Raw genomic sequence first — 11,340 nt, forward strand, 5'->3', positions numbered from 1 at the left:
GTCTAGTATAGGTTAAGGTTCTCAGAGTCCCAGAGACACACCCCCAGCTAAAAATTATGGGAGTACCCCCACTCCCGCGTCACAAACCTAGCAAGTCAATACTAAAATTCCCTGACTTGGAAAAAAAAAGTTTTTCCCTGATTGTGATAGATTATTATGAGATTGTTATACGGTTACATGTATAATAATCAAGGTTGGGATCAACAACTGTACAAAACAGTAGTTAACATTCAATTTAGCAAATAAACAAACGAACAATACGATAATTTATTACTGCCAAAGCAGAAACAATAGCTCTAGGTATAATTAATAATAAACCCTTTTACTCACTGTTTTCACTTTTGGGTGAATCAAATCCTAAAGTATGATCATTCAAATAAAAGCTACCGAGCAGTACTTTCCTGTGGTGCTGTTTTGTAGTACCACAGGAACGTGCACTTTGACACTAAGAGAGTACTTAGTTTGCCAAGCTATTTCAATAGACTGTATTTATTTATAGGTAGTTTTGTTGTTTATGCTAATGTACTAATGTATGTTAATGACGCTAAACATGTGTACAAAGTTCTGCTTATTGCTAGTTTTTTGTTTGCCATCTTTGCAATACTAACCGTCACTACTGATAAGAACACAATAAACATTCCAGAAAATGTTCCTGTGTTCTCACACTGTAAATATCAAGTCACGAATGAGCTGTATCCTAAAGAATAAATACTAAACCTTATTCTTCCCTTCAAGTGTACATGAAGACAGATTTGGAGAAATACAAAGTCACACCACATGTTAAACATAAAACTTTGCTAAAAGGTATTGTTTCCAAGAAACTCACTTACAATTAGGGTTCAAAAAATATCGCAAATTAGTTTAATCATCAACAACTTCATTAAATTATCCAAATTAAGGACCTACATATATAATAAATTCATATCAAATTATGAGTAGCTTTTTTTCTGAATTTTGTAGCACAAGTTGAAAAATTGATTTCTCAAGAATAAAAATCCAGTGTGTATGTAGTTTGTTATTGCACTTCTTGAAGTCTTTAGAGAAAAACAAAGGAAACGATTTTCATGTTCAGGAGGTCAAAATAACAATGACTAAATCTTGACATTCAGTTCTACATGTATGAACTTGCCTCGAGCTAGCAAAATAAAGCACTTTTGAAGTCTTTTCAGCAACTAGACTGATTACGGGGCAAAGGCAAAATTAACCAAACACAAATAATTTTAAAATAAAACACAGGTTGATGATTACAGAAACTTTAATTTGAAAGTTATTTCGTACGACATTATTCAAATTGTGCCATAACTTTGAAGATGCATCAAAAAGGCTGCCAGAAATACCCTGGGGCAGCTGTTAATAATTCTTAACACTTTAAGTCCTAGCAGTGATCAGCATCAAATTTCTCCTGAAAAAGGCAATGTGTATTCAACCCCTGGGGTCATGAGAATTAAGGATATGATCAGCCAATGTGAATTTTCTTCCGATATTTTAGTAACTTCTCCCCAGTACTTTAATAAAACAGTATGGGGATAGGATAGGAGAATTTGTTCATTGACATTAGGGGTTAAAGGGTTAACTTCCTGATTTAGCAAGACTTGTGATCATGCTTATTGTTATTTCTTTATTTTTCTCCAAAGAAAAGTCCATTTGGTGGAATCAAATTACACCAGGTTCTTCTGTTGCTAATCACAAGCAAAAATGAAAGAAACTGCTTTATCAACTTTTGCCACCAAATACTTCTGAAAATGCACTCTTGAGTCCTTATTTTAACCATTTAATCCCTAACAGTGAAAAATTACTGACTTCTCCTTGCCTCTTTGTAAATAAATTCAAGTGAAAGATGTGCATTACAAAAAAAAAAAGTTCCAAGCTCTTTATTCCATACATTTTATCAAAACCTTCATCTAAAATAAAATTTATTATTTATCAAAGCCAGCATTAAACGTTCATAGCTGAATGTGTGGCCGTAATTTAAGTATTCTTCATAAAATTGTGAAAAAAGTGAACAGTCTCACACAAGAACCTAGTTAGAACAACAGCTAGAACAACAGTTCAAGAACCTAGCACTACCACCTAAAGCAAAAACACTTTTTAGCTTGAGTCAAAATGTTTCTAAGTGATTAAAAAATGTCCATAAAGAAGTAAAGAGAATCTTACTGGGGATTTAATGGTTAAAATTATGTACTAAACTTGTCTCAGTCAATTAGAGACAAATTCAGTTTAGTATAACTAAAAATTTTACTGTACAACTTTTGTAACAATAACTTTGTTAAATGTGACCTTATGACTTCATTACGTCTCCTGTATCATCTTTGCCTCTGTATTTCTGTTTTCCATAAGTGAACGGTAAATATCGATACTTGATCATATGCTGAAAATTTAAACAAAAAGAAATGATCAGCAGTTATCCATGACCATCCTGGCAAGCTGCTCAGTTCTACATTTAAAAGACTTCCAAGACTGAGTTAGAGTTTCTAAGAGAATAGTCATGGGCGATAGGCCCAATCAGGGTTCAATGTTTTGACAAGGCCCAGCTGCGTTTTGTAATTTTATCAAAAGTTCTTATGCAGAGTTCATTGCGCCTGTCCTCAAGTCTAGGGATTTTAGCAAGTTGTAAGGCTTCCTGGTATGAAGATCGGGGGTACAGGGTCCGAAATTGCGCTTTCCTGGTCGCCAATGCGACTAAAAATTTTGCACTGGCGACCAGAATTTCACAACTAGTCGCCAGCGGGCGATTAACTATTTCATGCCACGATCATTATACAAACAGTAACTTTGATTTTCAGCCAAATCGACAAAAATAAAATTCAAAGCCGCCCGCCAATTATTGGTCACTTACTTTTTACCTTTCCATTGCTTTTGAAGTATAAAACCGATTTTCCTGTTATTATAAATTTATCACAACGCTTCAGAGCTCGAGCAGTGCGAGCGAAGCTTCGCCGCTATGTTTTTTGAACGAGAAATGCTGCACGGTTGTGGCCTGGTGCGAACAACATGGCGATCCGTCGATCGTCTTGACAGAACGCGAAAGGAAAGATCGTTTACGGTTTTGAACATAGAGCAAAGAACCAACCGGCAGGTTTCAATCGGGTACATTTCTTCTCCAAAAGGTAGAGACAAGAGAAGGTATAAAGTTGACTTGAAACATTTAGCAGTCTTATGAAACTGCGTATATAGCCGACATTCGATTCGTTCGTCGTGGTTTTTCAGTGGTAGGTGTATAAATTCTCTTCGTTCTGATTCTTAAAAGAAAAATTGGCGACCAGAATTTTCCATCTGGCAACCAAAAATTTTGGTTTGTGTTTCGCTGCGAAGGAAAAATTTTATTGACACTTTTTTTTCTGCTTTTTGGCGACCACATTTTTCCGTATGGCGACTGAAAAAAAATTTTCAGTCGCCACTTGGCGCCTGCCTAAAAAAGTTAATTTCGGACCCTGCGGGTATATTATCCTTAAAACAAGCACTTGGACTCGCTCTATTTCACTAGACATATAGGCAAACCATGCTCTATAAAATACACAATGGTCAAACAGGGAATGTTGCTACAAAGTACCTAACCCCTCTGGGACAAAAAAATTGCCATGTAAATACAGAGGCTAACAAAGACCAATTCACTCATACAATAAGGGAATGGAATATTCTTCCAGGGAATGCAGTCAAAGCTCCATCCCATGCAGCTTTTGCTGCCCTTGTTTCGGTATTGTAAATTTTCAGCCGGTTATTTATTAGTGTTATTTATGTATTTATTTTTAGATCCTTTGAATGCTGACAATTTCCAAGCATCATCTCACTGATGGAGGCGAATAAATTTGGTAAATGGCAAGACTCTCAAACTAGGCCTTTCTTCTACAACTTTTTCTTGCTACCTGAGCAACATCAAAATTTCAAATTATGTCGATAAAGGAGAATGATTGCTTACCTTTATTTGTCTCTTCATTGTGATGACAAAAAGAACAATGAAGTACATGACTAGGATAGGCCAAAACACAGGGATGTTGAAAAATTCAAAAAATGTGCATGTCATTGCAATGACAATTGCCCTCGTGGCTCCATACCTGTAAAGGGAAATAGAGAGATTATCAGTACAACTTCCTCATCTCAAATGAACTCAAATAAACCTGGCTTTATATCAAGAAAGGTGTAAGTCATTGTGATTTGAAACAATAGCTAAGTTAATAACTTGTAGCACGATTGAGTCACTTAGACGACATGTCATGCAAGGTCTCGACTGCTATGCTACCGGTTTTCAACCTGGGTGATGGTGTCTACTGGCTGACGTTGACATCATCACCTGATGAAAACCAGCAGTATAGCGGTTAAAAAATTGCGATACACATCAAAGTGAATCGATCGCAAGACAAAATAATATTAACTTAGCTATCAAAAGTGACTTTGTTTCACAATTTTCACAATTCAACTTAACACAAATATTCATTGTACCTGTACACTAACAAACAATGAAGACAAAGTTACTAACATTATTATTAATTTTATCAAAAAGAAATGTACCAAACTTCATCTGTATTATACTGGCCAAAACTAGAAATAGTACATTATATTGAAATTTGACAATGAAACTAATAAATTATCAAAGTTATATGTACAATTTGTGCTCTTGTCAAATTTGTTTGTTTTAATCTTATGTACAATAATGCGCACTGAACACAAGACTTCAGAAGCAAAATTTGCTTTGCATTATAGTAATAATGTAAAAAAATAATGTTAACTAAAGCGAAATCTCACCAGAACTTAAATTCTGGCAACCTTCTTATAAATGGTCTGAACTCTTGGTCTGCTTTGGTAGGAAGTTCTGGACCATCCTCTTCTACAAATAAAATAAAAACATGTAAACAAGCAAACAAACAAATAAAAAACGTACCATTAATGACTAATGTAAGCAAAAATGGAGTAGCTCAAAAGGCTGTGTTTTTGTTCCAGAAAATTTCCAGAATACAGTATCTGTGTGTTCCATTAGGATTTCAACAGTTGGACCAAAAATTCTGGTCCAAAATGCAAAGTGCCCACGTAAATGGAATGTTTAAGCCTAGCAAACATAGGTCTGTGGCATGTACTCAAAGTTCTTTTAAGGTGGATGGAAACCAATGTGTCTGATCAGTGCACTCTTAAAGTCACTCAACTAAAAATCATTTAGAGTGCTCTGACTCAAAATTGGATATAGAGCCCCGTATCTCAATACTTTTGCAATTTTTTTTCTCAAGTTCTCAGGCTTGTGACAACTGAAAGCAGTTTTTTTAAACAAAGTGTGTAAAATGACAACTGTACAATTATAACAAATGAAGGAACACACCTATATCGCTCTCACCTAATTCTTCTAGTGCTGGGTCAATTTTTGGTGTCAAGAATGCAATAAACAAATTAAGTTGGTAAATACCAAGAGCATATGTGACTATATACCAGCCCTGTAACAAAGAGAGAAAAGAAAAAATTAAAAATACAATTTAAAATGAACTTGAAGGGTTCTGGGCGAGACAGAAACTGTGTTTTTTTGCCTAACATTGAAATTGCTCCAAATAAGTCTTTTAAGAACCATGATTCAATAACAGTAATAAAGAACACATTTCTCACAACTGATTTACTCGTAAGCAAATAGTACCCCTGTTAAACAAGACTTGGTATGGTGAGTTCAAACTTGAGAATGTTATAAATTGCTCTGCAAAGTGACTTTGTCACAAACGTCTGCCATTTAGTGTGACCCCTGGACCTATGTCACAGAAAACAAAGAGTCCCACTCTAAAACCAGTGAGACCTACATGTACATGCACCTTATAAGTTGAGGCGTTTTAGACAACACTTATGGAAAGTCAATGAAAAGTGTTGGCTGGCTACTTTGCAGGAAGTTGCCTGCAGCCAAATCAGGAATTTGTGTACCATATCCAAAATGGGTGTATCACAGGGTGCAGGAAGGTCTTATTTGATGATAACTCCAGCACAATTCACTGTGCAATAGAGTCCTAAGGCTATGTATGACCTCACAAAATTTGGGAAGTAATGATCAGATGTATGAAAAGAGTATGACAAAAAAACACCTACATGTACCTGTCAAAAATCACTAGTTTAGAGATTGATGAGATATTGGTACTTTTATGCTCTAACAATGCCAAAGTAACCCAAATTCTACTCAGTTCTAACTGGTTTTAACATTAGATTCAGCTAGTCTAAGACAATTTTACTTTTCTGACGAGAATCTGGCAATTAAATAGACATGAAGAGAATTACAGTACCTGAAGATAGAAAATTCTAGCCAGAAACACAAGCATCATAACAAACGTTGCAATCCATCTGAAAACGAGATGAGGAACTGTGCTGTCGAGGAACTTCTGATATCTCTGCAATTAACAAGAATGAAAATGCTATTCTATGTTGTTCACATTAATTTACATGTATCAGACACAACTTGCCGTATACTCTGTTTCACAAACTGCAGTAGCCAGTATTAATTTAGCTGTGCTGTTGGTAACAGTGACACCCTTTTTTGGGTGAAAGTAAGAAAAGAAAAAGCTACTGTCAGTAAATGATTTACCCAGTTCAGAATTAAACAAATTTTTGTCTAAAACTTATTTTTCTTCAATCAAGATACACACTCTCCCAGTTTTTAAGCCAATGGAACATACTGGAAGATTTATGTACATGCATGTTCAGGTCAATTCAAAGAGCTGGAAAGGTTTCACACCCTATAATGTACAAACATCTCTTACCTGTGACATTGTTATGAAAAACTTTTTAATGAAGCCTGGTTGAGCTGGCCGGCTGTCCTCTGTAGAATCATCCATCTCTTACCTCTGAAACAAGTTAACAGCATCATGATCATAACATCTTCTACTTGTTGCATGGCATGATAGGTGTTGATAATACTGATGGCCATTTTTCTTTATTTCAACAATATTTAGCAATTGCTTCAAAAACTAATGGATAGCTTATCTGGGCAGCTTTTGCCTTTACAATGATGTCAATACAGAGGACAACACGAACACAGGACGTAACAGACACAAAACAAGTTACAAGCTATTAGAATAAACTGGATTGCATACACTGAAATGAAAGAAATAGAAAGTGCTTTCAGTTCTGTTTTTAAAAAGTTATAGTAATACTTCTGGAAATGAGAGAATGCAGAAATGTCCTGTAGAAATATGACCAGATGGTGAGTGCTTTATATACCTGTTTCGACTTATCTAAAGTTTTTTAAAAGTGCTACCTTAAACTTGCAATGTATAGAATCAAGCAAACTACTGGTATAAGTTTTCTATTACGGTAGTTTCTATGAAGTGTTAAAAGAAATTTTGTTTCCATAGAGTAATAATTCAGTCTCAATATCAACAAGTATATTCTGGTTACTGTTTTCCACATATTTCTCATGGTGCTACTGGTTTGAACCATTTAAACCAAAAAAAATTTAAACCAGAACATATTTATGTATAGGTAAAATGTGTCTGAGAAAAATTCAAAGGAATGACTATAGGCTCCAAAATTAATTTGTTCCTGCAGAATGAATTAAAATAAAAACTTTTAAATAAAAGCTATTCAATTGCCAAATCTATTGTTAACAGGAACATACATGTAGCCTTCCTTGGTGACATTTCCATGTGACTTTTAATGCAATAATCTGCCAATATTTATTTTTTTGTTGTTGTGGTAATTCAATAGTGCTACACTCAACAATAAACCCTGTACGTTTGATCAAGAAACATTGCCCCACATTGTCTCTCTTCTGTTGTGGTGTATAATTAGGTACTGGCAACATACTGCTGGGGGGTAAGGGACCGATCGTTTATTACGTCCTAGGGGGGGGGCGGTGTTTTTTGAGGGGGGGGTAATTTTTTTAAACGAGCTCTTTTTGGGGGGGTAATTTTTTACCCTGTACAAAAAGTGAGGGGGGTAAAATTTTAAGGGTACCAACTAAATGTATTTCACAATCATTCTTCTCATCAATCCTAAAGTTGGTAAAATCAACTAGCTACTTCTCCATATCGCTACAATTCTTCAGAGCGACAAAGATCTTGCACGTAATAGGTTGAGTAATGACATAGACAGGCAAACTGTGCATTTCATCAAGCAGTTTATCTCTGAAGGCTTGTTTCTCTGGGCAAAAAAATTGACCAAAAGACGAATAGAGATGGTAGGCTTATTCAAAATCTATATATCCACATCCTTGATCCACATCCATTCATCAAATGCTCCTGTACTGCTCTCAAACCCCGAGCTGCTTTGACCCTCTGGGTACCTTCTTGACGACTGAAGAATAGACTCCAGCAATAACAAAACATCGTTATTATAAAGACATTGAAGAGATATTCTAAGGTACGTTCCCTTACTTGAATTTTGCCTAACTTCTGATTGTTTCTCTTGCCAGTTCAGATTCAGAGAGCTAGCGACTTCCGCATGTAACCAAGCGTTGTGCCCAGGGGCCCGTTTCTCGAAAGACCCGGTAACTTACCGGGCCCGATAGTAATTTTGGTGACAAATGTTTCTCAACAGAAGTCAATTTTTGTTAGCTTTGAATACTAAATTTTAAAATCTTATTATTCTATGAAAACATTGGCGAAGTACCATGTCTGTAATCGTTCTGTAATCGGCGAAAAACGGGCCCGGTAAGTTACTGGGTCTTTCGAGAAACAGGCCCCAGGACCTTCTCAACAATTCAACCACCATGGCAACCATGGCAACCATGGGGGGGGGGGGGGTAAAATTTTCAAACTGTCATTGCAGTGGGGGGTAAAACTTTTGTTTGAAAGATTTTTTGGGGGGTAAAATTTTCATACACTCGATTTTTTAGGAAACCACCGCCCCCCCCTAGGACGTAATAAACGATCGGTCCCTAACCCTGCGAGGGACTGGCATTCCGTCCAGGGAGGAGTAGAAATACTCCAAGTTGCCTCATGCTACAGAAACTGGGTTAAGCTCTACTGTGTGGGCCATTTAATTTAGGCGTGTAGTTGCAACTTTGCCTTTCATGTTTGATCAAGTAATGACATTGCAAGGAGACATTTGAGGCTAATCATTTGTTGGTCACACATGATTAACAAAAGCAGTTCCTCAATACTAGAAACTTTCAATTTTGTTTTTAGTTTAAAATTGAATAAACTACTTTGAACTCTTCCAATATAAATTAATGTGTCAGAGATGGTTAACAATAAATTATAGCAGTTTCTTAATACTACAGACTTTCAATTTTTTTAGTTTACATAATAAACTACTTTGAAGTCTTCCACAAGAGTCTTTCAATGACTCGGTGTGAAAAAATACGCAGTATCAGCTTACACACGAATTATCAAATCACCGTACAACAAGTTATATGTATTTAGCTTAAATACGTAAGTTTAAGATTAATGAAAACTGAAAAATGACATTCGCTGACAGCAGTTAGTTTCTTAACAAAATCCTGAAAGGCCGGGAAATTTGTACGAAAACATAAACGTGAAAACGGAAGACAAACTGTCAATAATATTGTTAGCTCAAAGATCAGGCTTTAGCCAGCTTCTTTAAACCAATGAAGCCATAATTCAAAGACGGGTATCTTTAAAAGAGTTTCTTATCAAAATAGTTCGAGAAAAATCGTGGATCATTTACTATTTTAACGGTGACATTTGAAGTGATCACGTCGCCGGTCGATCGATCGATGATAGTTAGAACCCAGTTCCAAAAAACACACTTCTTGTTTGATCTTACATTTTTCCAGTTGATCATACATATCAATAAAACTCACCTGCTTTCAAACTTATTGAATGCTTTCCTGTAACCTGATTTGAAGCGACAGAAAGATCAAAATTCTGTATAATCCCTTCTCTTCTATGTCGCCACGTTGCAAAACTTTCGAATTTTTTTTCAGCGGTTTAAACTTAAAATTTATGCGTAAGCGAAAGTTGAAATCCAAATGTATTATGGGTAGAAACAAAAACTACCTCATATAAGAACGCACCATTGGGTCTCAGTGACAAAAAATGCGTGAAATTGCGCAGGAGGTGGTCGTGTTAAGGTTGCCAACGTGAAAACTGGGATAATCAAATCTAAATTCAATTACATCTCTTCTGCATTGTTTATTTGTCAAATTGCAAGCCAATTAACCACCTCACCTTTTCATTAGGAGAGTCAGGTATGTGACTGAATCAGTTGAATGAACCCCCTGGATGAAACCATACCAGAACATGACTTTTTTACCTTTTCATTTTTATCTTTTTCAGGCAAAAATCCTTCTCCTTAGACCAGCGTGAATTTAAAAATCCTATTTCAGGTCAACGGCACCTTTCGGGGCCAGAAATGCCTATAGTACAGACTATAGGTATAACTAACATCACCTCATGCTTGCAGCCTGCAATTTCTCATGCAAAATTATATGGCCAACAAGCTCCTTAAAGGTGCTGTTACACTTGGCAGTTTTTCTTGCAACTTGACTCGCAACTTTGTTGAGCCGTTGTGACACAAGTTGCCCAAATCGTTGCCTAGGGTAACATGCCCTGAAACGAACATGCATGTCTTGGAACGTTTTTGTTACAGTCACCATAATTGTGAGAAGTAGAACCGACTTCTACTCCTTGCAACAATTAAGGCGACAAAAAAATTGCGAGACATGTTCATTTCAGAGCATGTTACACTTGGCAATGATTCGTGCAACTTCTGTCGCAACAAAACTGCAAGACAATTTTTGCAAGTTGCAAGAAAAATTGCCTGGTGTAACAGCGCCTTAACTAAAGGAAATGTAAATGTGATTTAGTTTAGAAAAAAAAAAAACCTTACAAAGGACTCCATGTCATTTCAGTCCTCCAGACAATGTCTGAATGCATATTGAGGGACTGGGCAATTGACTTTAATCAATTAATGGGCCTCTTTGGCAATGTGCAGAAGTTGTTGGCACTTCTGACAGGGAGCCCTGATACGTCTATATTTATGAATAAAACATGCATAAAAGGTGAATACCTTTGGCATTGCTTTGATCTTTCTGTAGGTGTGGCCATTATAAAATAATTTAGGTGTGGCTGCCTATAGTAATGGAATATAATAATCTGGAACCAAGTTGTAAAGAGTTGAATTTCTCAGAGTTTTCCAATGACATGCTGAGAAGGAAGCTTGGTTCTGTTCCTCATGCTAGCCCACTGCACTTAAATTATTCAAAATTGGCTGACAGTCTTGAAGAAAGATCCAAACTATTAAGGTAGATGTGGCATTGGAGGGCCCCGTGTTGATATTTGGACATCTTCAGCAAAGTGCCGAAATCATTAGAACATCTTCAAATGTTTCGGTAACATGAAAATGAAAGTCACACATTTGTTTGGGAAAATTGGCATGTATACCATAAGTTACATGACACATGTCAGTTACTCAGCAGTCCGA

General features: G+C 36.2%; 2 protein-coding genes and 1 long non-coding RNA gene across 5 annotated transcripts in view; 2 read left to right on the top strand and 1 right to left on the bottom strand.

Moving 5' to 3' along the window:
• LOC146488798 (uncharacterized) overlaps nucleotides 1-11,340 on the top strand; it is a 28,719-nt gene that overhangs the window by 3,183 nt on the left and 14,196 nt on the right. The gene's annotated exons all lie outside the window — the stretch shown is intronic.
• On the bottom strand, nucleotides 254-9,838 carry LOC146488799 (protein RER1-like). Of its 3 annotated transcripts, none has more exons than XM_085113830.1 (7): nucleotides 9,719-9,838; nucleotides 6,714-6,797; nucleotides 6,240-6,344; nucleotides 5,321-5,417; nucleotides 4,741-4,822; nucleotides 3,917-4,052; nucleotides 254-2,368 (listed from the first exon to the last, which is right to left on the bottom strand). In XM_085113830.1, exons 2-7 carry the CDS (start codon nucleotides 6,786-6,788, stop codon nucleotides 2,279-2,281), a joined length of 585 nt encoding a protein of 194 aa, XP_084969956.1. In that variant the 5' UTR covers nucleotides 6,789-6,797; nucleotides 9,719-9,838; the 3' UTR covers nucleotides 254-2,278. The 3 variants fall into 3 exon arrangements, with proteins under 3 accessions (XP_084969956.1, XP_084969951.1, XP_084969952.1); XM_085113825.1 differs by having other exon boundaries at nucleotides 5,306-5,417; XM_085113826.1 differs by having other exon boundaries at nucleotides 5,306-5,417; nucleotides 6,714-6,788; nucleotides 9,702-9,832.
• LOC146488800 (uncharacterized) lies at nucleotides 9,948-10,923 on the top strand. The gene is made up of 2 exons (XR_014865409.1): nucleotides 9,948-10,105; nucleotides 10,194-10,923. It is a non-coding gene; the product is annotated as an uncharacterized LOC146488800 (long non-coding RNA).

Source organism: Pavona decussata, unplaced genomic scaffold, assembly GCF_977016875.1.
Source record: "Pavona decussata unplaced genomic scaffold, jaPavDecu1.1 SCAFFOLD_8, whole genome shotgun sequence".
In the NCBI taxonomy this organism is placed as follows: domain Eukaryota; kingdom Metazoa; phylum Cnidaria; class Anthozoa; order Scleractinia; family Agariciidae; genus Pavona; species Pavona decussata.